The sequence below is a fragment of the Palaemon carinicauda genome, chromosome 41 (genome assembly GCF_036898095.1).
Source record: "Palaemon carinicauda isolate YSFRI2023 chromosome 41, ASM3689809v2, whole genome shotgun sequence".
Taxonomy (NCBI): Eukaryota; Metazoa; Arthropoda; class Malacostraca; order Decapoda; family Palaemonidae; genus Palaemon; species Palaemon carinicauda.
The window spans coordinates 43,483,187-43,509,752 of NC_090765.1; the positions used below are offsets into that span (position 1 = coordinate 43,483,187).

The following is a 26,566-nucleotide window of genomic DNA, read 5'->3' on the forward strand; positions in this document are numbered from 1 at the left end:
TTAATTAAGGGTAGTCACATGTATATTGGCCTGCTGAATTAACACGACTGTAATTCGTCACATTGGTTCATTTGCAATTTAACATCTCATAGCTCACAAACTGCCATTCCCAATTAGTGAATAGGCTCTTGCAATATGCCATCATTAAAATTATCCTTATTTAACCATCTCTGATCTTATATGAATAAAAACAATTCACTCTTTATAGTGGATATAGATGTTAACACAAGCTGCCAAACAGCTATGAAACTTGTAACGAGGTATTAGCAACTCTTCCTGTTATTACCAATGGGAGCTGGGAGAAGCACTGTTCTCTGCCTACTCATACCTTCTTCACTTTGATCTTAGCTGGGGTAGGAGACAGACGTCTCATTCCACTGTCTATGGCAAATAAAACTTTATTCTTGGAATTTTTCTTTCCTGAGTTAGAAACTTGATTAGACTCGGGAATCCATTAACTCCTTGGTTTAGATTGTTTAAAGGAGAGCAACTGTAGCTAGTGGCATACCTTTACTGCCTAGAAGTTAGACTTCTCTGAAGTCATAGGATCAGACATCCTCAAGAGAGAAAGTTTGTTCCAGTTCATTTCAGTTGCGGAGGGATTCGCCTTTCCATCGGTCCATGTTTGCCAATCTGTTGGCGGTCACACGCAATCAACTTGCGTCCACATGGTTTGGAGTCTATCCTTGTTTATTAAAAGCAGTTTCTTGACTACCGATCACCTGATTTGGCCAGCTATTAGGATAAGAAATCTTCTAGAGATGAAGTCTGTTCTGTTGGTGTTTGCTGTATGCCAGCCTACATGTGAGCAGTTGCTTTGCGACTTATTGCCTGACTCGGTCAGCGATTAGGTTCAAAAATCCTCTAGAGAGGAAGTCTATTCTGTTTTGTATCCCTGGAGTTTGGAGTCAACCTCACTTATCAGAAGCGGTTGCTTTTCAACCGATTGTTTGACTTGGTCAGTAATCAATCAGATTTGGAGTCCAACCTCACTTATTAGAAGCCGTTACTTTTCGACCGATTGTTTGACTTGGTCAGCAATCAATCGGAGGTTCTCTTTTTAAGTTATCTCTCAGTGCTCTGGGGCACTCAAGTGAAAGTTAGTCTTCCAGTTGAAATATATGCTTTCCTTTTTCTCTCTCTGAGCCCGCTGACCCTTCAGGGTTTTCAGCGAAAGTAGTCACTAGAGCAATCTGCTGTCCTAGCATGGTAGTTCATGTATCCAGGCAGCACAGAAGCTGACTCATGTTTTGCTGCGAGAGTGCTGTACCTCTTCTGAGTTACTGAGAGAACCAGGAGACTGTCAGTGGCTGAGGGCATCAAAGGTGAAAGCTACCCTTTCACTTGAGAGTTTGCTTAATGTACAATCTCTCACCTTCTTGAGATGCAATTCCGACTAGCAAGTCTGGATCAGCGCAAAAGGTGAAAGCTACCTTTCACCTGAGAAGTTTGCTTGAAGTAAGCAATCTCTCAATTTCTTGCAATGCGATTCGGGCTGTAGCGATCTAGTGAGGCTGGATTGCTGTGCCAAAGGTGAAACCTATCCTTTCACCAGAGAGGTTTGCTTGAAAAAAGAGATCTCTTTATGCCTCGTGACCCAAGTTAGCATGAGATCCAAGCTCTGTGACCCAAGATCACATGCACAAGGGTGAAAGTTTTTCTTTCACTGAGATTGTTGCTTGTACAGTACAGTACTAGCAATCTCTCACCACCTACAGACACAGTTCAGGCTCTAGCAAGCCTGTATCATGGTTCCGAAAGCTAGCCTTCCTCCTGAGAGGTGGTTTAATGCAAGCGATCTCTCAATTCCTCGCTAGCCTTTTGCCTGAGAGTTTACTTGAAGCAACTAATTTCTCTCCCCTTGAAGGAAATACTGTACAAATTGCTTTAGATTCGTAGCTTCTCCTTTTGCGAATATACGATTACGATTGTGCATCTGTTTTTATTTTTTAGAAATCAACAAGAATTTATATGTGCTTGTGTAAGACACTACCATTCCCAGAGTTTAGAAACAATAGAATGTATTAGAATAATGGTAACAGATTTGCCTAGGATTATGCATTGCATAAGATCAGTCCTGCTCAGGATTTGGATCTTTTTTATCAGTTTCTACACTCACATTCACATACAGTTTTCTTGAAGGGTTCATGCATAGAGATTTCTTTTGGATGATCCAATGTTCGCACATAATGTATAACGTTATCTGTCTTTAAAGACCGTTCGGTCGGAGGTTCAATGAATACTCCTACTGTTCTTTTCTCTTCCATTGGAAGAAATAAGGTTAACCAGCCCTTCAATGAGGACGAAGTAACTTCAGTAGTTGAGATTTTTTCTTGACCAATCCTTGATTGCAGTCTTTTCACCTCTTGCTACTTTTGGTGGTGGCGAGCAAAAGGATCAACATTTACACACAACAGGTTACAAACATCTTCAGAACATTTTCTTTCTATGCTTTTTTTTTTCTAATGTAATCAGAGATTTCTTGCTATTTTGGTAGCTCATTCCCTAGTTTGCTCTCTTAGCAGAGGTATACTAGATGGCCTGCTATGGGTTTTAAAAGTGGCATGAAACATTAGCAAGTCATACTAACTCCCTGCCTGCCCATGGGAGTGACATGTAACACCTCTAAGCGGGTTAGTCTGTGGGTTAAAAGTGAATGAATCCTAAGAATACAGACCTGAGTAGGTGCTCAGATTAGCACTGCATTATTATAGGCAATGCATTTACTTCCCAAGGGCTCTGACAGGCAGGTTACTAATATTGTAGCAAAAGGAACTGGTTTACACTTTTGGCACTATCAGATTCTCTAACATTCAAGGATCTGCAAGATAGTGCTCATAAGAATGCTTCCCCAGCACTCCCTTCTCTTAGAACGAGTGCGTTCGCTGAACTCGCTCAATGTGAAGGTAACCACCTTTATCCTTACCCCTCTGAGCCTGCTGACCCTTCATGGATTTTTAACAGACACCGGCTCACGCTCTCAGCCGAGCTATCTGTGTCTCTTTCATGCTCTCTGCCCCATGAGGTAGAGCGCAGGGCACATATCAGTGGAGAGTCATGAGCAAGTGCAGGGGCAATCTCAATCAGAAGTGAGTTTCATCTTTGAGCCATGTCTGTTGTTCGCGAGCATGTGACCAGGGGCTAGTCTTTTGTTTCACGGGTGGGTGCCAGTGGCGAGTCTCGTTGCATGAGTGCTCTTCAAGGGTGAGTCTTGTCTCGTGTGCCCCTGCAAAGGGTGTGCTCGTTTGGGAGTTTTTTTTTTCACATCAGTTACTGATGCTAAGCTCGCTAGAAGCCCATCCTTGTCAGTTCCTGCTGGATCACCTGCCTCGTCAGATTCTGACAGTATCCTTTGCATGTGGTAACCAGTAGCAGCTGAAGACCTTTGGGTCTCAGGGCAGGTAGACCTTCCAGAATGCTCATTCCAGTGTGATTGGAGTAAGGGGAAACCTTAATTGTTGGATTTTGGACCTTCTCGTAAGGGTAGATTTTCATCCTCTCCTGAGTTGATGCTCTTCATGAGTGCAACAAAAGGGGTGCCCCCCTTCTTTTGTTGCACTCATGAAGAGCAGTAGGTACTGCAGCACAGGGGATCCAAGTTGTGTGGAGTCAGATTGGCAATGCCATTTAATCCTCCTGGAGTTGAAAGCAACTGACATGGCTTTTTAACAACTCTGTTTCGGTTACATCCAAACTAGCATGTGGGTTTTATTTCCCGGCAACTTTGTAACTAGCCATCAAAATGCTGAGAGGGACATATCTTAGCAGTCAAACTGAGCAGGCAGTTTCAGGTAGCTGGTTCTGAAGGGTCCTTGGAGTCTCATAGCAGACAGTGTTGACTTTGTGAGGTTTGCTAACATGACTTGTTCTCGACGTCCCTCAACCAGGGGTTTCCGGTGTATTGCTCTGTAATACCGGACTTATTGGTAGTGCTTCGGCTGCCTTCCAACTTCCGTGGAACGACCGTGATGTCTACGTGTTCTCACCGTTCTGCCAGGACCTTTTGGACCTACCCCTCGGGCTTCATCTCCTTACGGGAAAGAATATGCCTTTCCTGTTGTGCACCAGCGGGCAGGAAACCCATTTCGGCCTTACTCGCCACCATATGAGTGGGTAGGTCTACTTGCCAACTTACCTCCGGAGTGCTGGCGAGTGAATGTGCTTTATCTCATGCAGCTTTGGCGGGTTGAACAGTCCCTATTTTGGCGAATCTTGCTAAGTATTGCCTACCTGACCAGTAAGCATTATCGATGTGTGCAGGTGAGCTCCTCATGCTGACGAGGATCTGTGCATGTGCTTTCCATCGTGCTATGCTTTGGGAGCGCTAGAGCATTGACAGGTGCGTGCTACCTCAGTAGCATGCCAACGATCACTTAGCACCAGCTGTTGTACCACTTGCAGATACTCCTCTCTCTCGAGGTGTCAGAGTCCTCTTGGAATGTCATTCCATCCTTCAACCTGACGTAGCAGCTCCACCATGAGGCAGGCTCCTCCTACTGTCCTCACCCTCTTTCTTAGCAGTGTTTGGCCAGATACTAGCAGTACCTGGACTAAAAGGCTTCCAACACCAGTCTCGTCCTTGAGTGAGAAAGATTGGGGATTATACCAATCATCCCACAGAAGATAAAAAATGGGGTAACACCTCCCTTGGGATACTCTACAATGAAGGACCAGCAAGTGTTTGAGGTCTCCAAGAGAGATCTCGTTTACAGACAATTATCGGCTTTCACCGATTGGAATTGTCTAGACCGAACCATCCGTTCCTTCTTTGGAAGTAGCGGTTCTTCCCTCCGTACTCCCAAAGGTATCATGACCTATGCAGGTCACGAGGAAGGAGTCATTCTAACTCCTTTTTGCTTTCACAACCCAGCATGAGATAGAGGAAGGACACAAAGACCCTTCTGAAGAATTGGACCTTGAGACCTGAGGTACCAAATCCTAGGAAGGGCATTCGTGATTTAGCACTAGCTTCAGCAAGTCCAGAAGTATGCTATATCCCTTCCAGGTCTGAAGCTCTTGCTAGGGGCGTAGCTGACGACTTTGACCCACTGTGACCTCATATGGGTGAGAACTCTGGGATGGATGAACCCCTTGATGACTGTTCAGATCATTCTGAAGACATGTTGCCAATGTCTGCCAGTCCTAAGATCTCACCCTTAGAACAGAAGTAGGATCACATCTTGCAGGTTCTGTCCTGTGCAGTATAAAGAAAATTAATTCCTTAGGGGATCCAACTTATGTTCCTCCCGAAGGGAAGGATACTATACTGGGCCTCTTCTGTGGCACTTCCAGACCCACCAAGAATTGGATAGCCTTGCCTTAGTCAAGGGGGTTAAGGGAGCCAAGAAGAAGGCCTTAGCTTAGGTAGCAGGAATTTCCCAGTCCCTCGGGAGTTAAACCGTCCCATTTGCTTCCTCCACCTTATGCACAACAGAGAAAATATTACAAGATAATATACAATGATCTGTCTCCTCTGCTGTTAGATCCAGCGACTGACTTTAGCACTAACACAGAACATGACTTGAAAAGTTGGCAGCATTACTGGTGAAGTTCTCGGCGGCGAATGCCGTGAACATGTTGCGAGTTGCAAAGTGTTCTATGCAGGCCGCTTCATGGTTGGACTACTGGTTAGGCTTGGTAAGATAACGTATCTCTTTAGTAACGAAGATTTCTCTTCTTAGCAGAAAAGGTAGGCAATGTCCACATTTTTGCTTTCTGGTTCCAGGATGCTGGAGTTCCTGACGCAACTTGGTAAACCAGTGGACCAAATGGATTCTGAAACGTGATGCCTTCGTCTCAAGATTCTAAGAGCATGTGCCGAGGAAAGAGGCACTCTAGCTGAGCAACGCGTTGATTCAAGGTTCTTCCCTGTTGAATGTGGAAAACATTGATGCAGTTGCTGAGCATTGGAGGAAGGCGAGTCAAGACTCCCTCCTTCATAGGGCGATGGCATCACGCTCTTACTCCTTGACACCACCTACGTAGAGCTTCTCCAGCAAAACGTCAGGGGCAGAAGAGAGGGTCGAATGCCCCCAAGCAATCCACCTTCAGGAAGCAAAGCCCCAAGCAGCCCTTTCATGCTAGAAGGTCGCAAGGGAGAGGAGGTAAACGTTCACCGATGGGAGGATACCTACAGGGCAGGTGGCAGAGGTGGATGGTACATGGAGCCAAACCTTGAACGGTTTGGGTGGATGGTACACGGAGCCAAACCTTGGACGGTTTCCGTCCTTTGCATGTGTCACCTTGAGCTCTTTACTCATACTTGGGCTGCCAGCACCTATCCCCCGGTAATCCCTGCCTGCAATCAAAAGTCATGTCATATAACCAGTGTGTGTATGTGTGTGGTCTATCCCCCGCTAATTAGCGGCTAGGGGTTTTACCTCACTAAAACTTTTAAAGTTTTATGGCTTGTTTCAGCTTTGCTAAAGTACTGTTATATATCCATAGTAAAAAGCTCATGGTTTGTATAGTTAAGAAAAATACAAATTACTTTCAAATTTTTCGTATTGAGGTGTCCTGTCTGAGGAAATAACTTGGTGCCCCTGTACTAGAATTTTGTTATAAAAGAGTCAAGCTATCACCTGAATACTTCTAGTCAACTCATATAGGCCAAAGGATTTATCCTAAATTAAGTGGTACAGTATACAGTAGTGGAAGTGGTATCTCATAACAGGGAGCCATACTAGAATAATTTATTACAGTACTGTGTATGGTATTGTAGTGTTTGTTGCATATCCATATTTCCATTTTATCTTATACTGTTTTAACTAGTGCATTGAATTTTTTTTTTATTTTTCAGGAATTAGGCCATCATGTTTTATGCACATTTTGTATTGGCCAAAAAGGGGCCGCTGGCCCGTATTTGGTTAGCTGCTCATTGGGACAAGAAACTAACCAAAGCTCATGTATTTGAAACAAACATTGAAAAATCAGTGGATGGCATCCTACAGCCAAAGGTAGGTGTTAATTGCTTTGTTCTTTTTGCTAATTTTTAGGCTATATAGAATTAAGCTTCAGTTTTGTTCATGTTATTTGCAGTAGCTAATTACTGTACTGTACTTGGTTACAGAAAGTTAATATGGTATAAATACTATTATATTTTTGAATACAGTATACAGGAAATGGATAAACCTAAACTTTTGGTTTGTATAATTTAGAATATAATTCTTTTTAAAACAGGTAAAAATGGCATTGCGAACATCAGGCCATCTACTCTTGGGTGTGGTCCGTATCTACTCAAGAAAAGCTAAATACTTGTTAGCAGATTGTAATGAAGCTTTTGTCAAAATTAAAATGGCCTTCCGTCCTGGAATGGTAGATCTTCCAGAAGACATAAGAGAAGCAGCTGTTAGTGCTATCACTTTGCCTGAAGTTTTTCATGACTTCGATACAGCCATGCCTGAACTAAACGATGTTGATATCCAGGCACAGTTTACGTTGAATCAGTCAAGAGCAGAAGAAATCACCATGAGGGAGGATTATGGCAATATTTCTTTAGTCACTGGAGATGATGGGTTTGGTGATATGGGCTTTGAGGAACCTCCAGATATTATGAGGGATGCATCGCCTATGGACCAGACACTTGATCACTCTAATCTCATTTTTGGTGAGGGAACTCCATTAGATAAAGAGAAAGAAGCAAATGTCTCTAAAGACCAGGATTCAAGATTGGCTCCTGGCCGTGCTGATACTACAGCTTTAGATTTAGAGGCACCCATTCGTGATGATGGTTTTGGAGGTAATTTGGGTCAAGATATTATTGCTGGGGGCTTATTTGAAGGTGGTCTATTTGATGACACTCCTATTGGTGATGGTCCTAGTCTTGATGAACCCAAAGAGGAAAGACATGATGATTCTGATGATGATGCTGGAGACCTAGATAGGTTTGGAGGCCCCCCATCTGTTGGCCCACCAACCTCTGATGATGGATCTAGGCCATCATCTCCAAAACCTGAGGTTCAGGATCCAGCAGAAACTGCTGAAGCACCCCCAGCAGAAAATTTGGAAACACCTGCTCAAGATGCTAATGATGAATCTGCTGGCCATGAGCAGACAACACTACTTCAGAATGAAGAAGAAAGCTTTGCCTTGGCTCCGGTTGATGCCTCAGCCATCAAATCTGGATGGCCAAGAGCAAAGAGAAAGAGGAAACTTATAGTTGATGAAGTGAAGAATATCTCTGGAGAGGAGATGAAGGCTCAGCTTTCAGACACCACTGACATTGTGACTACTCTTGACCTTGCTCCTCCTACAAAACGTCTGATGCACTGGAAGGAAACTGGGGGGGTTGAAAAGCTATTTGCTCTCCCAGGAAGACCGATTCATGCTCGACCCCTGGCACGAATTTACCAACGTCACCTTACATCTGAACCATCACAAAATGAAGATTTTGGTATGGCTGGAGACCGAGAGGTTGAAAACCTTAGTTTGGAAGTGGTAAGTTTTTACTAAAGTTTTATGGTTTAAGATGAAGTTTTGTGTGAGATACTGTAATGGGTATGCATTGTATATATATTTTTAATGTTTAGTTTTGCTGTTTAAAAGATTAACCGAATATAAAATTATAAAAAATTCTTTTAGGTCCGTGAATCAGATGAAATAGAAATTATTCCTGTCAAACCAACTAGGGGACGTCCACAGAAGAGAAAACAGGCTGAAATGGATATGGATGATGAGGAAGAGGTGAGTGTATAGTATTCATTTAAGATTATTTTAGTCAAATGCCCAAAATTAGTTCTTGCACAAGTACAAACTCGTCAAGTAATAGCTATATGCTTTAATTGAATTGGGGTTCTTTGGTTAAAACTTTAATAAGGTGACGGTACCTCAACTTTTTAGCTACGTCTTTGGTATTCGCAAATTTCTTACACTTCGGAAAGGCTATATTTGACAACAAATTTAATTGCACAAATTTTTCAAATACAGCTTAATGTTAAAAACACAGTCAAAATGTGAAATATTGCATTAAAAATTGACCAGTAGTATTACAGTAAAAAGTACCCAAAGAGCACAAGTCGAATTGTGTAATATTGCATTGAAAATTGTCTAATTTAATACTTAACAGTATTGAAAATAGCCAAAGAACATGAGTCAGAACTGAAATTTAGATTTACAAATTACCAAATACAGAGTAATATTAAAATGCGCTAGTCAAAACGGGAAAACTGGCATTATAGATCAACAAATAATACTCCATATCACTATTAAAATAGCCAAAGAACACAAGTCATAACATGAAACTTAAGGAGATAGAAATCAGAAAATAATGCTATATTATAAGTTAGGAAAATATATCAACAATACTTTGTTAATTATATGTGAGCATATTCTCGATACCGTCAGCACCTTGAGGTCAGCTGACGACAAAACCAAAATAAAGATAATCTTACATTGCTGTTGTTAAAGTACACTTTGAACAAATGACCCACCTTCTCCCAACTGTTTAAGGTTGAAAACAAGGGCCTCATGACTAACATGGTCAAAGGCAGCACTAAAATCAAGGCCAATCACACAAACTTCCTGACCACAATCAAGGGATTTCTGTACAGCATTGGAGATTGTAAGAAGGGCATCACATGCTCCAAGACCTTTACGAAAACCAAATTGCAAACTAGGGAACAGATGATTACCTTCAGCAAACCTATTAAGACGTTTTGCACAGAGAAGTTAAAAAACTTAGATAATATGGAAGCTATGGAAATTGGGCGGTAATGAGTTGGATTTGTGCGACTACAAACACATTTACATAGTAGAGTAACATTACCAATTCTCCAATAAGTGCTAGAAGCTCCTCTTCTTGCTAACTTGCGCAATATAACAGATAACTTTGGAGCTAAGAAATCTGTAGTCTTTATAAAAAACGAAGGAAAAATGCCATTTCGGTCTCCATAAGCATCAGCTGACAACGTTGAATGTCGTGTTTTTATAAGCCTAGCCTACTATTGAACATAGATTAAAGCAAAGTATTAATTTATTCCTTGTGTAGTATTTTATTGAGACTTTTTAAAGAAGCAAAGATTTTTGTTTATTGTTCTAAATTAATGTTTATATTGTATAGCATCAGAGAATTATATGTCCAAGTAATTACTAATAATAATAGCTATAAACACACTGAATGAAAACTATGATAGCTTATAGCATATTGGTGCTGATGCTATATTCATTGTGATGTTTTGAATAAGTTGAGAAATTATAATTTTATTTTAATGCTGTATTAAACTATGATTGAGTATGGTTAGTTCCAATCTTATCCATATTTCCCTTGATGTTTTAAGGATAGAGTAAAAGTAGTTTTCTTAAGGTTATATTGCATGAATCGTCTTTGGGAATTTATTTCCTATTGTTGGATGTGAAGACATAATGCTTCGTGCCAAGGTTTTAGGTTATTTTTTTAATCCAGTCATTCACTTTCATAGTGTCCTCTTATTCGATTATAAGGTTATCCTTTATCTGGAAAGAATATTCTAAATAATAGTTGGAATTAAAGGTGTGTCAAGTTGTTTTGAGTCTACTTTGGATTGAAAGTCTTGCAGTCTACTACAGTATAGCCTAACATAATAATGTAGTACGGAATGCATTATTTTTCTTGTTGTTCAATTGATAAAACTTTGAAGATCGATAAAAGTTTTCACAGCTATTTTCTTTTTGAAGAAATTTATTGTTACAAGATATTTCAGTAGTCAATGATTGAATTGCATTTGACAAATTACTCATATTTTGCTCTACTTGTTTCTTTGTTCATTCAGTTGCAAGTGTTGAATGTTACGACCAGAAGTCGATCAGAAGCTGCTTCCGAACGTTCAGATTTGAACAACCAGATTATGTCTCCGCAAGCGCCTCAGACGCCAGCAGCCCCAGCTCCTGTTGAGGAGCCTCAGCCACCAACGCCTGCTGCGCCTCCGCCTGAGCTCATCACTATTGACGAGGTAAACACAGGACTTTACTGGATCTGGCGTAGATATGTAAAGTACACTATAATTGTTAATTTTCATATTACTTGTACATCAATTCTGGTGACATTATAGTATACCAAGTATCAGGATAATTATTTCTTTAAGACTGGTTCTCGGTAGAATGTGGCACTTAATGATTAATTTCTTTTAAGCAATTTTTATTATAAAAATTATTCAAATGAAATTCAAATTATATTTATTTCTTTCATCTTATTGTTAACAAAAACATGATGGTGACAAAACTATGTTTAATTCGTTATAGAGAATTTCTTTTGAGTATACACTGTTATTAATAATGTCATTTTGACAGCCTGTTGAGGTTGCTGCACCACATACTCCAGCACCCGCAACACCAGCTCCTCCTCCTGCTGATATTGCAGACATCCCCTCAGTTGCACCGCAGACCCCAGCACCTGCAACACCTGCAGCACCCCCTCTCCAGAGTCCAACATCTGTCCAACCAGAAACACACGAAGCAAATCAGGTATTTGTTTATTCACATGTCTGTTGGCAAATGTTTTTCCTAATAGAAAGTTTTATTCATGCAAGTGCATATGTATTTGCATTTTAAGAAACTTGATCATGCTAACATTCAAATCTAATTCTTGTAGGGCTGTGAATGTGAAACTTGGGTTTTAGTTGTATATTTCATCTTCACCATATTTAAGTTTAATAAGGTTAGGACAAAATTAGCAAATTTCAAACAGGTATATTCATGTGTACTTGTGTACTTATTTGCAGTTACCAAGATTGATTTGAAGATTTAGAATCATTATGGGTGTTCAAATACCTTTATTTTCTTCTATTGAATTTGGTTTGATGTCAAGAGGCCTGTTTGTTTAGGTTTGGATAATTTTTTTCCTTTCCTGTATTCAGGGTTACTTTTGAGAAGTCAATAGTTCTTTTCATATTAAGACCAATATTGATCACCAAAGGTTTAGGAACAGGAATTTTTTACAATGGAAATAAGCATCAAGGGGTTTATATCAAATAGAAAAGTCTGTTTAATGGGTCAGTGAATCAATTTCTTAGTGTATTTATAATAGACATGAAGTGTCTTTTAATTGGTAAAGTTGTTTTGCCATTTACTATATGGCCTATATTTTGTTGTGTTGTTGAGGATCCACGCTATATATACATGTAGGACAAGTTTTGGTTATGTATCGAGTGGTTTTATTTCCTCAACATATCTTTATGGTAATTGCACAATAGATCCTAATTCCATTTAGTTGCTTCATCGTTCCAATCCTAAAATATTTGTTTGGCTTGAATTTAAAACTATCATACCAAGGTGTAATTGGTAACGGAACTCTGTAGCCAAGGAAGGTAATGCATTTGTTCGGGTATTATTTAAATGTAATTTTATTTTATAAAAACCATAAATATATCAATGGCACAGGAGCTTCCAGGTATTCCAGATTTTGTACTATTAAGCTGTAGTTGATGGATTTTTGTATTGTTCTAATATAACCCTACTATTTGGAAAAGCATTTAACATGAATACTGTATTTATAAAAGGATTGAATTATTCATGTTTAACAAAATTGTAAGCAACATTCTAATCATTTATTTAATTTTAGATTGTGTAACATATTTTATTAATATGATATTGTATATTTATCAGTCTTGCTGATCTTATTTGATTATAGACAGGTTCTTAAAGCAGTGGTTACTGGCATTGTTTTTGTTAAAAGTATTAAAATATTACTGTAACTTAATTGAAAAGTGACTTGTAAATCTGGCTTTAATATTGAAATTTAGATTTTTTCATCTTTAGGAACCTTCAAGGTTTCTATTCAGGGCTAGGAATTATGTATTTACTTTGTTGCCCTAATGTTTAGATTAGTTTGTTGAAAGTTTTAATTAGATTAGCTGATAGACCTGTCCTCTATTTATTGCTCTTATTTTGACCTAATAGTCTTTACCTTTTTCCTTTAAATGTTGCCAAGAATACACTTATGAACATGGGTTTCTTCCTGTTAGTGATTTATTAATGGATCTAAAATGCTTCATACCAGATAAATGGCAGATGTTGCATAACACATCTGGTGGCAATGCTAAGTTGAAACATTAAAGTAATTGTTGGGTTGTGGTGTTATTCATTAAAAAGGAACACCTCATAAAGGTGCTTTTAATATTCTGTCTTTGAATCAGTCCAACTCATTTTACCAATTACTATTTGATGAATAAACCCCAATCCAGTCCCTGAATTCAAACCTGTAGGTAGGCCATGTAGACCATGGGGAGAAGGTATAGAGAAGATGAAGACCTGATGAGAGTTTAGGCATTATGTACAAGGCAGCAGTGAGAATAACTAAATTTGTGTTCCCCAAAATCGAGAAAACTGGACTTTACATTTTTTACCCTTTTAAAGTTGATGTAGGCTTGGTTATGCTTACATTTGTGTTGATTCTATCCTCTTCGTTTCACTCTTCCAGCTCATTAAACATTTTGAGGATGTTCTTTATTCTACTATTAATTTGTTGATGAATAAGTTGTTAAAGTTAGTAGATAAACCAAAATTTGCAAGGAACAAGTAAATAGTATAACTTTAAAGGTTCTTTATTGATAAAATTTAGACATTATTTTGGATTTTTTAGCTTGGGCATGCATGTCTTGAATTCACACAAGTATAGTTTATAATTTTACACATGATATTTGGGATATTGGGTACCATGCACTATTATATAGTACCATTAATATTCAAGATTTAATTTCTTTACTTTTTGTGACATTTTTGTATTGAGTACACTTATATTTTTTATTTATTAGTGTACATGTCTTATATTTTGTTATTTATTAGTGTACATGTCTTACATTTTGTTTGTTGAGTAACATATTTTGTGTTACATTGACTATACAGTACACTACATACTATATCTTTATTGTGTTTTTGTTTAATTTGTTGTTGAACCTGTGTTTTTAATTTTTATTATTTCTTTTTAATGTTTTGACTATTATTTATTAATACTTCACCCAGACACCAGCACATACCACTCCCTTCCAGTCCCCAGTGCATATGGAAACTGAAAACCTCGGCTACATTGAGGTAGGAAAATACTGTATGGAAGATGGGATGATTAGTAATTTCATAAGGACAAATATTTATTTCGTTTTGATTTATTGTATTTCATTTAGGTTGAGTAGCTAATAGATTATAAACAATTACACTGAAGTTTTTTACTTGGTGTAAATTTAACAAGTATGTCGGGTATTTTCTTAAGATACTGTAATCTTAATTGTTAGAGCATCGCTAGAGTCTGTTTATAGTTATGTTTAAGTTAGGATAATTTAGATGGTATAGAATAACATCATTTCAAATTTATTTATTGATTTAATTTCAGACTGGTGTAATAGATTCTAAGGCAACATTTTTGTGATTATAAGTGTAAAATCTTTATTGGTAAAGGAAATTATTTAGTAATGATACTGTGAAATCAGTTTTCTTCAAATCGTAAGAATTTTTGCTTATTTCTTGCAAGATATTTTGCGCGAATTTAAGTCCGCGCCATTATAAAAGTAACATCTGAAAAATCTACATATTATTTTGCTTCTCACTTATTGTGATTTACTGTAACTGAATACAGTAATCAACTGATAATAATGCTTTTATTTACTAATTTAGTATTCCATTTATTTTTTTATTTCTCTTTCAAAAGTGTAATAATTTACTTTTGTCATCCATGTATCGAAACTGTACAACATGATATAACGTAGCGTATATACCACTAATTAATTAAAACATTTTTTGTTTTGTTTTATTGGCAATCAGTAAAAGATAGCATGCAAGACAATAATATGTTTAAATGTACTAATAAACTACTAGTACAGTATACTGTACACTTTTGTGACAAATCCTTTCAGCGCGTGTATGACAGTATTACAGTCCCGCTTTTGAAAACCTCTTGACACCGTTTTTATTAGTTCCATTTCCGTGCGAGTTCAACCATATTTTATAACAGTGGACATGTCAGTTTGTTATTACCAAACACACCGCTGTAATTGACATAAATACACGCAACAGCACATGATTATGCACCCGTTCTGTTTAAAGATTTGGTTGAGGGGGGGATCCCATGGCTGAAATTGAAAATTTTCGACGTTTGCGCGAATTTTCATGCCAGCGAAATTATATGATACTATAGTACACTACAACATGTTATGTAGAGGTGATGTATACAGTATTATTAATTTGAAGAATAACCCTAATAAAAAGTTAATAGAATAAATGAATGAATGAGCAGTACTGTACTGTATATGAACATTGACCCTCACGTTACCTGTAGTAAGGAGAGCAGATGGCTTTTCAATTACTGTACTGTATGTCCTTTCTTAGTTCCATAGTGATTTTAGAAACCTTTCTGATACTACTAAACTTAGGAGCTAATTGAACTATCTTTTTTTGGGCGAACGGTGCAAAACCTACTCATAAACTGGGTCAGATACGTTTGTCTCGTCAAGTTGTGCAACCTCAGGGATAGAAAATGTTAGAAAATTTTGTTTGTTCACCAAATTGTTTGAGTTCTGGGGTGTTTTATTTCTGTTGTTTTACTGTGTGCTGACCACCTTGATCTGTCAGCTGAACTATCCGATCACTTCACTTTTATCACCATTAAATGATATCCCCTTGCTAACCAATACAATTATATGTACAATATGCTAACAATGCCACGGTATTGTCTTGAACTTGTCTTAGGCTGACCATGGGCGGCCCTAATATTATATTGGTTTGCCGTGGTTAACAGTTTAAGGTTTGAATTTAAAAAAAATCAGAGGTATCCGTTATAGATGTCACTCATTATTGGATAATTAGTTGTTTAGACTCTACATAGCTAAAGGAACAGTTTTTTACTTTATAAGCTCTCCTTTTCATTGTTATAAGTCTAAGAAGACAAGAGAACTGAAGTCATTGGTAGGTACATGTCCCCGTGTACGTTAAGCTAACAAGCTGAATCTTTTCCAACTTACACATTATTGTTACTTACGGGAGTTTTTTTGTATCCTGAAGACGAGTTGTAATAATTGAATTTATCTTAAAATTAAAATTTTTCAATTTTTTTTTTTTGTACAGAATCAACCTCCTTTGGAGAACCGTGAATATGAGAATGCCCATCCACCTGCCAATACTCCTGGAGCTCACTCTGATGGAGGACCTCGCTCTGTATATTCTGAACATCCAAACACACCAGGACCTCAAACAAGAGTAGAAGAGGAGGAAGAAGAAGTAGGTCTTTGATTTATGAGTATTTGTTTTAAGGTTTATTAAGATATTTATTCTACGATTATTTTTCATATATGAATTAATTTTTTATAGATATAGTAAAATTTATCTAATACAATATTATGTTACTGTTCATAATTTTAAAATTCTATATTTTTATCAATAACCTTCACTCAAGTCTTATCAACCAGAGGATATTGTTTGATTAGTTTTAATTTTTTTAATATGGTATAACATATTTTATGAATTGATTTTAAATTTTGAAATAGATAAAGATTTAATTTTGATGTGGCATTAATGGCTTTACTAATTTGTAATTTATAGACATGTATATATGTGTTATGTGTTTTAATTACAGGAGGAGCAGGCTGATGATGAAACATACGAACAGTTTGAAGAAAGAGTCGTTAACAAGAGAGCAGCTCATATGTTCCATACAATTCGCAGGAAAATTGGCCCAAGTAAAAGTAACAAAGGCAAGGAAATCAACTTCAACGAGTTTGTGCAGAAAAACAATAGAAAGCAGGTAAGTAAATTTTTGTGTAGTAACATCCTGAAGAAATCAGGATGAGAACGTATGCAGATACAATCAAAATTTTGATGGGTTTCTTTGGTTAATTGGAAGTATTTTAACCCTTTTACCCCCAGGCTCTTTGGAAATTTCCAACCCTTAACCCCCAAGGGTTTTTTTTTTCCCCAGCACATTTTGCTGTACTGTATATATTTTTTTAAATTGCTCTAACAGCCTTAATTTTTGTCATAGAGAGGTCAGGTTGGTCTCATTCTCTTGGAAAATGCCTGAATTTTCTCGAAAAATTATCAAAAATATGAAAAAAAAATTTTTATATCATTTTTTTTGCAAGGACGTACCGGTACGTCCATGGGGGTTAAGGGATGAGTTTTGTGAAACGTACCAGTACATCCTTTGGGGGTAAAAGGGTTAATAAATATGTTCCCAAAGTTCATTGCATTATTCTTTTGAAAGTGGAAATTTTTTATAGCAAAATTAAAAACTAAAAATGTTTCCTTAATGCACGATGTCACCTTCTCAACCCACGTAATAGCCCCAGGAAGAGTTGCCAAACTGTAAATTACTGTCACTTGCACAAGATCTTTTGATTCTGAATTACAGTGAATTAATTGATTTCTCTAAATCGTGGATTTTTTATTTTTCTTATTGTACCTTTGTTTCTACAAGATCAAGGTACATATAAAACGAGATTTTGTAATTAGTAATTCTACACATGTGGAATATTGCTTGAGCATTAATAGACTTGCTGTTTTCCTCACGTGTGGGGTCCGATTGTACTATTATTATTATTATTACTAGCTGTTATTGAGATAGTAAACTTTTGATCAAACAAATTTTAGGTTATTTGATAAATAATACCATAATAGGAACATATCTATTTTTTAATGCTTCTGCTCCTAGCAGATCACACATTTCTGGTCACAAATTTGACAATAGAACTTTTGTGAAGATTAATACTGGAAATTATTACTACTCCAAGAGTTTTGTTTAATGATTCTGTATGATTGGTGGGCACTGCTGCATTAGAAGTAAACCTGTTTATGCTGTAGACAAACTTTTGTGCTGGAGGCTTTTCCTTGCTTGGCCTTTAGGGAGCAATTAAAGTGAAATTAGGAGGAATTTAGCCTTATTGTTCCTAGAGTGATTAGGTAACTTTCTGGCTAAATGGGAAAAAAATTGTGGGAATAAGTAGATGATCAGCTCAGACAAATGGAATTTAGTTCTAGAATCTTTCAGGATTTTATTGATAGGCAGTTTGTCACCCAATGTGATTGGAGGGTCAGAGGTTAAACTTATCCATGGTGTCATGCAGTAAAAAAAAAAAAACCCCTGAGGGAAGCCTCTATACATAGTGTTGAAGTTGTGTCTTGTTTGTCATTCAGAAGACCCTGGTAAATTTTTTCAAGGAAAACCCTCAGACAAAGGGTAAAAGCTAGTGATAGGGCAACTATCATCAGAAGTAGATGATGTCTCAACTGCTTGACACTGCAATAAGAGGCATATGTTAATAGAGCCAAAATTCTGTTAGCAGGCAATGGTCTGGTGACACCAAAGAGCCCATAGCAATGGTGTCTGCCATCATATCAACTTGACAAGATATCTGCTATCATATCAACTTGTCATGGTATCTGCCATGAACGAAATTCATTATTCCGGCTCTCCCAGAAGAGAGAGAGAGCTATGGACTTGAAGGAGGAAAACTAACGAGACTACAAATATTGTGGACTCGGAAGAGAAATTTTGAGAAACTAATCTCAGGGTGCAGGAAAAAAAGCTGTCTGCTTTCTCAGCAATAGCTGGTAGGACTTTTCTCTCCATAAAGTACAATTAGTTTTGGAAAAGGCTAACATAAGGGAATCTTTGTCTCCCTTGTTTCTTTTAGCCCCTTGTGTCAGGTGTAGGAGAACTAAGGTTTATTAAACTGATTTCTACCCAATTTAGGTATGGCTCTAATGAAGAATACCTTATTAAATGTCTTGATACAGACGTCTCAAAGAGGAAGTTGGTTTCCTAATGTAGCTTGAATTTAGATTGTTTGACATTTTTTGTGATTAGACAACATTTTATACTGCACTACTGAGTGCAAACTTGCAGCAACTATTTGAGATACCTCTGGATTTTTTGTCTTGAGGTCAGGCAGTATAGCCTATGGGTAATTACCCAGACATGATAAATTGGGATCTAGGAAATATTTCAAGTGACTAAAAGTACCCCACGATGTAGAGGCCAGAATCACATTTTCTGGGCAACTAGTGCCATCTTGAATGGGGGGGGGGGGGTGTTCCTGTTTGTTTTGCAAGAGGGCTACCTAATATCAGTCACCTTCTACCATCCTTTTCTCAACTACTGATCCTTCTGCAGTTCTACAAGGACAGCGCAGTCATGTGTTAGACATATGCAGGTCAACAACTTGATGGAGAAAGTAGTGGTAGATAAGGTTCAGGGTTATTATGTGGAGGCAAAGTGTTTTAGTTCAAGTGCCTCTACTTCAGCTAGAGCATAGTCCAACATTTTACAAGAGACATGGCTCCAGTAGAAAGATGGCACAGTTGTTAGGGTTAAGGGTGCTTTTGAATCCTGTTAAGAGACAATATAGCAGCCTAACCTTAGCCAGTGTCTAAGAATGTCATTTTACCTGCTCTAATCCTTCGGCACTTAATATGGCTGTCTGTTTCTTCCTAGCTGGTAGGGAAAGGTTTGGCTGATGACTTTAAGGAAGATGATACGGAAGGGGGTTAATTTTCTTTAAATTTCAAGAGGTTAAGGTTGTTCTATTCAGTGGTTATGGAAATAATAGACTAGATTTTAGTTTCAAATTCATGTTTTGGCAAGTACAGTTGGATGGATGTTTTCAGGTACAGTATTTTTATATTGCAAAATCTCTCAAAAATTACTTATTAAAATTGGAATAGAGTTTTTGAAGTACTGTATATGAGAGGTCTTTTTTAACTTGTTCAATATAATATATTTTAAAGAACATGCAGTAAATACTAATTTTCTTTTATCACTGTGTTTGCCAAAGCAATTGACTGAATTCAAAGCCGCCTTGGCATGTGGAAATTGCTGCACCAGGTTAAGGGCTAAGAAGGATTTCAAGACCAAGACTCTTCCTTGTCATTGTCATTTATCTTCCTTAGCGCATTTACAGTATTGAATAGGATTATAAAGGATACATCTATGTTCTATTAGAGTTTCATAAGTTTAATTGGTTTTGTAGGGTTAGTTTTCCTAATCATCCACTTTGTCTTTATTATTACAGCCTTGTTACTAAAGTACATGCAGTTAAGTGAAGAATCTTTCTATTGTGACAGTAAGAACTCATGATATTAAAGATGTGGCTACCTCACATGACTTTATTAAGAATTTACTCTTGAAAAGGGTCCTAGCTGCAGGTCATTGGCATACCAAGACAATATTTGCTAGGCATTCTTGTAAAGAAGTTCTATTCATTAAGAATGCTATATAGTTTTGGAGCAATGCTTTAACACACAGTATAGGTATTTGTAAAGAATCTGACAATACTATAAAGGCATTTGGGAAATTGTTCTTATTTTGTAGAATGTGACAAGAAGAGGCAAAACCTGATGAAGGGGAGTTAGGATTGTCGGTGAAAATGGCAAAAAGGAAACCTGACTGATTGCAATAATTACAGAGGCATCACACTTACATCGGTTGTCAGGAAAATTATATCATGCTTATTCAAAAAAGACTTGAGGGAAAGATTGATGAAAAGCTGAGAGATCAACAAGCACTATTTAGAAAAGGTAGAAGTTGAACTGACCAAATTTTCATTTTGAGAAATGTACAGCAATACGTAGAATATAGAAACACACTTTTGATGGTGTTTGTGGACTGAAAAATCCTTTGATAGTGTGCACCAGCCAATTTAGTGGAGAGTCCTGTGTATTATGGAATTCCTCGGAAAAATGTAAATTTGATTCTGTTCATGAGCATAGCAAGTGCAAAGTTAATGTTAGTGAAGTCCTATCAAATGAATTTCCAGTGAACAGCGGAGTACTCCAAGGGAATGTGTTGTCACATATGTTGTTTATTCTCCTCATGGATTTTGTAATGCATAGAATGGTTGGAGATGGTGGAGAAGAATTGGACTGGATTGGTAATAGGAAATTAGCTGACATAAAGTATGCTGATGATGCTGTCCTTATTAGCAGAACACCACAGGATTTGCAATGCTTGCGTACCAGAATGCTTGAAATATCACTCGAGGTTGTGCTCAAGATAAATAGAAGAAAGACAGAGATGATGAGAACGGAATATGCTATGGAATATGAAATATCATTGGAAGGAGAAAGGATTAATGAGGTAGAATCATTTGAGTATTTGAGAACTATGATCTCCAATACAGGGTCATTAGAATTGGAGTTTAGTGAAAGGTTGAAAAAAGCAAATCAGACAATGGCGTGGTTAGGTAAAATTTGGAAATCAGATAGCCTGAAATTACATATAAAAATCAGGCTATACGTATATCAGTTCAGTGAGATTGACGTTACTGTATGGACACGAGTTGTGGTATGACAATGAAACAATCTCTAACAGATTTAGTAGATTTTGAGAATAAAGCCATCAGAAGAATATTGAATGGCAAGACAGGATTAAAAGTGAAACTATAAGAGAGATTACTCAAGTGCCTTATATGGATGAGATCTGGGTGAGGGGGAGATGGAGATTGTTAGGGCATACTTTTTGCTCTCCCCAAGAGAGATTAGTTCACCGAACGATAAACTGGGCTCCACAAGGCACTAGAAGAGTTGGAAGACCAAGGCCTACATGGCTGAAAACTATGAAACGAAGTGTGTGATGATGATGGCGAAGTATTTAATTAAAAGCTCAAGATAGAGACGATTGGTGAAATTTAACAGAGGCCCTTTTGCGTCAATAGGCGTAGATGATGATGGTGGTGATGAGTTGTAAAGTTCCAGTTGTGATCTGGTAAGGAACTTGTATTCTGTATGAGGGAATTGCTTAGTTTATTCATATTGTTAGTTGAACTTTATTAAAATAAGTTATGGAAATATTTGAATTCATGGTTGTTAGTTTGTATAAAATCGCTACCTCCTAAGAAGGGTGGTAGTTAGGTATGTTACTCGTGGGCAAGACTACCGGGTTCGGTTTAATTCTGGCCTGGTTGATCACCACAGGGAAAGGATTTTGGAGTAGAGAGGCAAATGTATTTATTTCTAAGGTTGAGAAACTTGAGCTTCCCAGGCATTACCTATGTGATACTAGGTTAAGTATTGAAATAAATTTGATTAAAATTCTATTATTGTAGGTGTAGAATGGTACATAAGTCAGGCTTTTAATGGCCTTCATTTGAGAATGCTTCATGCTAGTGTGAATATTAGTATAATTTTCAGAATATGTATGTTTCTCTTTTTTCTTTCAAAGGTGGCTCAGAAATTCTACACAATGCTTGTGTTGAAGAAGTTACAGGCAGTTGAATTGCATCAAGAATCAGCCTTCAGTGATATTCTCATTAGTCCTGGACCAATGTATGATAACCCCACGCTGTAAAATGGTAGAAACGTCTATTTTATTACAATGCAGTTTCGAGGAAATTTTCTATTTGTGTTGCCCATTTCCTATGTTCATAGTTGGGCACGTAGTCAAACACTCTGGTGTTTAATTGACGCAGGTGATAATGAATATGTTTCACCAGAATCACAATATACAAGGAACATTTGGTGCCGAAGATATCGAAGAATAGCTTGCTCGATTGTAATGTGCACTTGAGAAATAAAAGCAAGTGTATAGAGAATTGTTTTCTGTGAAAACAGTTTTAGAAAAGAAAGTTTTTAAGCCATTATAATGTTACTGTCATGTGTTGGTTGGGAGTTCACACAGCAATCGCTTGGTAAATTACGCATGTTTTGTGAAAAGCAAAACACACAGTACACATTATACTTGGAAGGAGCGCTGAAGTAGTCAAAAGGTTACTTTTTGAATGTAAATTATCTTTCTAATATTTTTACTTCAAGGAGCTTTGGGAAGGGGATAATTAAACTTAGCAGGTAAGTTTATGTTGTAATTTTGTGACATTAAATGTTACAGGGATTTGGTGGGAGGCGAATTCTTTTCACAAAATTCATGGCCCACAAGCTTTCCAATGGCCTTAAAGAAAAGAAAAGATGGTTTTTAACTCTTATGTGATGTTTGTTGCAATGTAAAAGGTATTGGAGGAGATTGGATATCAGTGGCAAAATTAAGAAGATATTGGTTATCCAAAATTGAGTCATTAAATAGTTTTGTTTGTAGTGTAGGGTTCATAGTCGAGCAGTTAATATTACCCTTGGTGCTATGCTTGCCGGTATAGCCAGTTGACAAAACCTACATGATGATATATAGTTTGTATGATTCTCATTTTTTATAGACTATGTTGTATAGGTATTGACCCACCGTCTTCATAGTTTGCTATTGTCAGGTCATGTTCTAAATTGATTGCTGTGTGGACATTGAATGAGTTTGAGCAAAATGATTTTTTAGTTATTGATTTCGTGTGCAAGCTTAAATAATAAGGATGAAATATCCTGCTTAAAAGGCAAGTACACTGTAACATAAAATATGTCTTGCAAAAGTGATTTACTCCTTGCAATGAACATTTTATGGCTAACGTTGTCAGGGTTTCTCTGGGACAATCAGAAGTTTTGCCTGAGAATAGCAAGTGATAGCAGTACTAGTGATGATAGAGGTGTACATGTACTCAAATGGAGTGCATCACTGCAAGAATGTGAGAGCACTTGCATGTAAATGTCAAGATTTATTCCTGGATTCTTTTAAGTTTATGATGAAATTAATAACCTGATTAGTGAATCGGCAAAGTAATTGTGTAGTTTTGGAGGTTAGCTGAATTGAAAGAATTATTATTTTTATTTTCCTCCAGTGAAGTGAATGCAACTAGACACCAATGAGTCTATATTTTACCGCCATAACTTGCAGACTTCAGTCCGACCATATTTTTTATGTACATTGTTTTGTGGTGTCAGTTTTACTTTTATTTAAGAAATACATCTGTATTTCATTTGGTTTATGTAGGATCAACCCATGCAGAGTAGGTACCATGTTGCAAGTTAAGATTTCCTTTTGTAAATAAACATATTTTCTTAGTTGCACTGTACCATATACGGTAGTATCTGGCTGTACTTGAGTGCAGGTTTTCTGGATTTAGGTATTTACTCGGGGGAAAATTTCTGCTCTTCCAAGTTAATGACCTCAGGTGATGGTATGCTTTATTATCATAGACTCAGAGAAAAACAACTGAAAGGATAGAGCAGAAATTTTAAGATGCCCTGGATTTTGATGAAGTACAAATTTTTTTTTTTAAACCATATATTTCTTGTTTTGATTTTATATCAGGCGTTGATCATACCACTGAAAATCTCTTGGATTCTTACGAACATGAAGAACATAGTTTTGAGAGTTGTTCGTTTGATGGATTCTAATACAGATTCTTCTCGTGGTTTGGCCAGCTGTCTGTGCCTACAGCCGAGTTTTATGCAAAATAGTAATCATTCTAAAATTAGCTTTAGAAGCTGTCTGTTTGCTAATGTCATCTATTTACTTTTTACAGCTTATCTCTGATTGAACTGTTTTATTGATAACAGCACTGTGAAGATAGTTTACTTTAGTTTGTAAACCTCAGAAAAAATGGGTCAAGTGGATTTTTAATTTTAGAGGATGAATTATTTTATTTCAAGCACCCCTTCTCAAACAAATGATTTAATTTAGGTGTATTAGAACGTTTATGTAGTTTCACCCAAAAATAAAAAATGACAATTTTTGTAAGGATGGATTTTTTTTTTTCATTCAGAATTTTTCTCACTAATTTACTTTATTTTGTAAACCTCAGAAAAATGGGTTAAATGGTGTTTGAGTTTAGAGGATGAATTAATTCAAGTGCTCATTCACCACAAATAAATGATTCCTTACTTAAAAATAACTTAAATTTTTTTTTTTTAGATTTATTTTCAAAGCAATTAAGTGATTTTTATCTTATTTACTTTTCTTTGGGTTTTTGGATTCTGTTGAACTGTTAAGGAGAGTTTTTTCTTAAATTGAATAACTTTTGTAGATTGTGGCGATATTCTTATGTATTTTGTATGGTTGTTGTGTGATGAAAAGTCTACTGTATAAATGAAATTTATATGTCAAATAATAGAGATAATATTACATCTGAACTTCAATTTATCCAGTCATTCAACATTGCTGTACTGCACTTGCTTTACCAAAAGTTGTTGCTTATTTATTAGATTCTAAAGGATTGGTGGAATTCATCTGGGGTTTAATTAGACATTTTAGTCATCTTAAGATTTTATAACACCACTGTGCAAATTTTATATTGGTATATTTTATTGATATATTGCAGGTTCTTCCACATGTACATTGTGAAAATGTGCTGCAGTTTAACTTGGATGTTTCCATAATATTAACAATTTATTTTGGTTTAATATTGAGCAAATGTAAAAAATTTTTTTAGAGGCTGATTTTTATTTTGGCCTGATAAATACAGCTGGGTTAACCTGTGGCATAAATGTAGATACAGTAAATTCAAACAATTGTATCATGCATCCTGGTAAATTTAAGTTTCCCAAATTGCTGAAGGGTAAAATTTTAAACATTTAATTTTCTTTCCAATTAAAACAAAAGTTCTGAAATTATCTTTCAAAAAGAAATTAAAGTAAACTTTAAAACTCTTTAGTAATGAACAATACTTTGAAATTAATACATATTGATATGTATACTGTATGTTAAATTTAGAGGTGAGATCATCAAATTAAGCTTTGTTCTATTGGTTCAGTAAGTTCTTAAGACAGTTAAATCCAACAAACTGAATCATTAAGCAAGGCAGAGTCACTGGAAGATACAGCAAATAACACATTCCTGGGTGCAAAGCAAGATTGAAGCACACAGTATTTGGCGAGAAGCAAATGCTCGAAACTGTTTGAACTAATAAATTCACATAACTGGATCATGGTCTCTTACCAGAAGGAAATAAAACTCAAATTCATACATAACTGGATCATGGACTCCTACTAGAAGAATAAATTTCTAGATAAAAACAGCCTGTTCCTCAAAATTTGCATCCATGAAAATATAGAGTTAATGTACAGTATATGTAAAAATAAAGATGCTTTGAAATTTCAGCCATTCTCCTTTGGGGCACAAGAGAGTAGTGCTGTTAGCACACTCCTCACACTAGGAATTGCACTAAGGTCTTGCAGCATCCTTTTTAGCTGCCAGCTATACAAAATTTTTAGCCTCCCACTTTACTTCTGTTCCTGCTTATTTCTTTCCACAGCTGTCCAACCTCTTGACATTTATTCAGTGTAATTATAGAATTTTGTTCCAGATGCACCTCTGTGCTGAATGGCGACCCAGGTCTCAGGGTTGGGTCATATGGCTCCACTTTAGTCAAGGTCATATCAGTGCACTATGTATGACAGTATTTATTGCAATTTCATTTACCTGCTTATGTGCAAGTGATAGTGACACATTTAACATGTAATCATATCAGTTTGCTTGGTCCAGTTGAATTTTTTGTTTGTTTTACATTAAGGGTAACAATTTAAAATAGTGCAAAATACAGGATCACTTATCTTGAAAGTTCTTTCTCTAAGCTTTTTGGTTGGTCATTTTGTATTCGTAATAGTTTTCTGCAATTATTGATTATAAAATGATAAATATAAAGCCCAATTATTTACTTGTGTAAAGAAAAAATTTAATCTTAAATGGACTGTGACTGGGCAACGAGGCTATATATGTTTAATTTAGTCATAGTGTTACTGCATGCAGTTATATGTTGAAGTTCATGTAATATTATGTCTATTCAGAAGGCGTGCGTGTTGG

General features: G+C 36.7%; 1 protein-coding gene across 4 annotated transcripts in view; it reads left to right on the forward strand.

Moving 5' to 3' along the window:
• Positions 1-25,761, forward strand: part of vtd (RAD21 cohesin complex component verthandi) — a 33,640-nt gene extending 7,879 nt beyond the window's left edge. For 3 of the 4 annotated variants that reach the window (XM_068364546.1, XM_068364547.1, XM_068364548.1), the window contains exons 2-10: positions 6,800-6,956; positions 7,180-8,436; positions 8,581-8,682; positions 10,746-10,925; positions 11,263-11,436; positions 13,933-14,001; positions 16,024-16,176; positions 16,532-16,699; positions 22,112-25,761. In XM_068364546.1, the coding sequence (XP_068220647.1) occupies positions 6,813-6,956; positions 7,180-8,436; positions 8,581-8,682; positions 10,746-10,925; positions 11,263-11,436; positions 13,933-14,001; positions 16,024-16,176; positions 16,532-16,699; positions 22,112-22,237 (2,373 nt within the window). In that variant the 5' untranslated portion in view covers positions 6,800-6,812 and the 3' untranslated portion in view covers positions 22,238-25,761. The remainder of the gene's footprint in view (positions 1-6,799; positions 6,957-7,179; positions 8,437-8,580; positions 8,683-10,745; positions 10,926-11,262; positions 11,437-13,932; positions 14,002-16,023; positions 16,177-16,531; positions 16,700-22,111) is intronic. The other variant, XM_068364549.1, reaches the window with a different exon arrangement.
• The last annotated feature ends 805 nt before the right edge of the window (positions 25,762-26,566 follow it).